This window comes from Bison bison, unplaced genomic scaffold (genome assembly GCF_000754665.1).
Source record: "Bison bison bison isolate TAMUID 2011002044 unplaced genomic scaffold, Bison_UMD1.0 scf7180017864492, whole genome shotgun sequence".
NCBI classification, from domain to species: domain Eukaryota; kingdom Metazoa; phylum Chordata; class Mammalia; order Artiodactyla; family Bovidae; genus Bison; species Bison bison.
The window spans coordinates 3,283,758-3,286,009 of NW_011495051.1; the positions used below are offsets into that span (position 1 = coordinate 3,283,758).

The 2,252-nt window shown below is 44.9% G+C and overlaps 1 protein-coding gene across 2 annotated transcripts in view; it reads right to left on the minus strand.

Moving 5' to 3' along the window:
• STAP2 (signal transducing adaptor family member 2) overlaps positions 1-2,252 on the minus strand; it is an 11,836-nt gene that overhangs the window by 6,957 nt on the left and 2,627 nt on the right. For both annotated transcript variants that reach the window (XM_010828144.1, XM_010828143.1), the window contains exons 2-3: positions 1,679-1,750; positions 1,431-1,553 (exon numbers count right to left, since the gene is read on the minus strand). In XM_010828144.1, coding sequence (XP_010826446.1) covers positions 1,431-1,553; positions 1,679-1,750 — 195 coding nt within the window. The remainder of the gene's footprint in view (positions 1-1,430; positions 1,554-1,678; positions 1,751-2,252) is intronic.

Genomic DNA, 2,252 nt, shown 5'->3' on the forward strand with positions numbered 1-2,252 from the left:
ATGCTGGGAGGGATTGGGGGCAGGAGGAGAATGGGACGACAGAGGATGAGATGGCTGGATGGCATCACTGACTCGATGGACATGAGTTTGGGTAAACTCTGGGAGTTGGTGATGGACAGGGAGGCCTGACGTGCTGCGATTCATGGGGTTGCAAAGAGTCAGACACGACTGACAGACTGAACTGAACTGAATAGTTAGCGATGTTGAACATCTTTTCACGTGTCTCTTGGCCATTTGTATGTCTTTGGAGAGATGTCTATTTAGATATTCCATTTTTTGTTTGAGTTGATTGTTTTTTTGATATTGAGCTGTATGTATATTTTGGGAGATCAATCCTATGTTGGTCATATTGTTTGCAAATATTTTCTCCCGTTCTATAGGTGTCTTTTGGTTTTTTAATGGTTTCTTTTGCTGTGAAAAACCTTTTAAGTTTAATTAGGTCCCATTTGTTTATTTTTGTTTTTATTTCCTTCACTCTAGGAGCTGGATCCAAAAAGATACTGCTGCAATTTATGTCAAAGAGTGTTCTATGTTTTCCTCTAGGAGTTTTATAGTACATAGTCTTAGATTTAGGTGTTTAATCCATTTTTAGTTTATTTTTGTATATGGTGTTAGCATATTAAAAAGCAGAGACATCACTATGCTGACAAAAGTCCATATAATCAAAGCTATGATTTTTCCAGTAATCATGTACAGATGTGAGAGTTGGACCATAAAGAAGGCTGAGAGCCGAAAAATTGATGCTTTTGAATTATGGTGCTGGAGAAGACTTTTGAGAGTCCCTTGGACTGCAAGGAGATCAAACCAGTCAATCCTGAAGGAAACCAGCCCTGAATATTCACTGAAAGGGCTGATGCTGAAGCTGAAGCTCCAAAACTTTGGCCACCTGATGTGAAGAACTGATTCACTGGAAAAGACCCTGATGCTGGGAAAGACTGACGGCAGGAGAAGGGGATGACAGAGGACGAGATGGTTGGATGTCATCACTGATCCTATGGACATGAGTTTGAGCAAGCTCTGGGAGTTGGACAGGGAGGCCTGGCGTGCTGCAGTCCATGCGGTTCACAACGAGTCGGACACAAATTAGTGACTGAACATGGTATTAGAGAGTGTTCTTAGCACAGGAATTTTAAATTGTGTTAGTCACTGCTGTGACTAAGAAGAGTGTCTGGAACACAATAAGTGCTCAATAATGTTAGCTGAAGATTGAATGATGGCAGTTGCGGTCCTTGTGGATCAGATTGTGTTCTGGGGATTTTACACATATTATCTCATTTTTCACTTGTAGAAACTGAGGCCCAGAGAGGTTAATGATTTGCCTAGTGATACAAACCCAGTGATAAATTCTGTGTGACTTTGTGTTGGTATGTGTTAATGGTGGGTGTGACATGGAGGAAGGGTCTCCCACCAGCCACCCTTAAGAGACTTACCTTGAACTTGATCTCCTGGTTCCGAAGGACCAAGCAAAAGTGGGTGCTAGGGTCATGGGAGTTTCCCCAGGGAGCCTCATCTGTGAGCTTCACAAAGCCTCCTAGATCTAGCTTTTCCACATGCTGGGAGCACAGAAGACAGAGTTTGAGTGCCTCATCCCCCCCAGCTAGGACATCCTGTCCACACCCTCTGTTAGGTCCTAGGGTCAAGGGCAGGCCAATTCTTGAGGCTTCATTTCCATCCTTACCTTAGTGTCCCGATTGCTATTGTAGAAATACAGAGTCAGGCCCTGAAGGCCTGCCCAGAACTTCTTGTAATCCTGTGGACCAGAGGTGGAGAAAGAGAGGGAGGTGAGGTGGCAGAGCTGGGCACCTCCATCCTTCTCTATCTCAGGACCTTTGCACCTTCTGGCCTCTTTGCCAGAACATGCTTCTCCCAGATCTTTACATGGTTTCCTTCATCACCTACAGCCACCAGGGCAGCCCACAGAGAAAGCAGAGACACTAAAATCTTTCAGAGAAGAGAAATTAGCACCCTCAGGTAGAGACAGACCCTGGGCCAAGAGATTGCAGAGGAGAGAGGACTTCAAATTGCTAAATTGGGGAAGACTTCCTGAAAGAGGAAGTAAATTAATGAGTCCGTAAGGGCTTCCCTCGGAGAAGGCAATGGCACCCCACTCCAGTACTCTTGCCTGGAAAATCCCATGGACGGAGGAGCCTGGTAGTCTGTAGTCCATGGGGTTGCTAGGAGTCAGACACGACTGAGCGACTTCACTTTCACTTTTTACTTTCATGCATTGGAGAAGGAAATGGCAACCCACT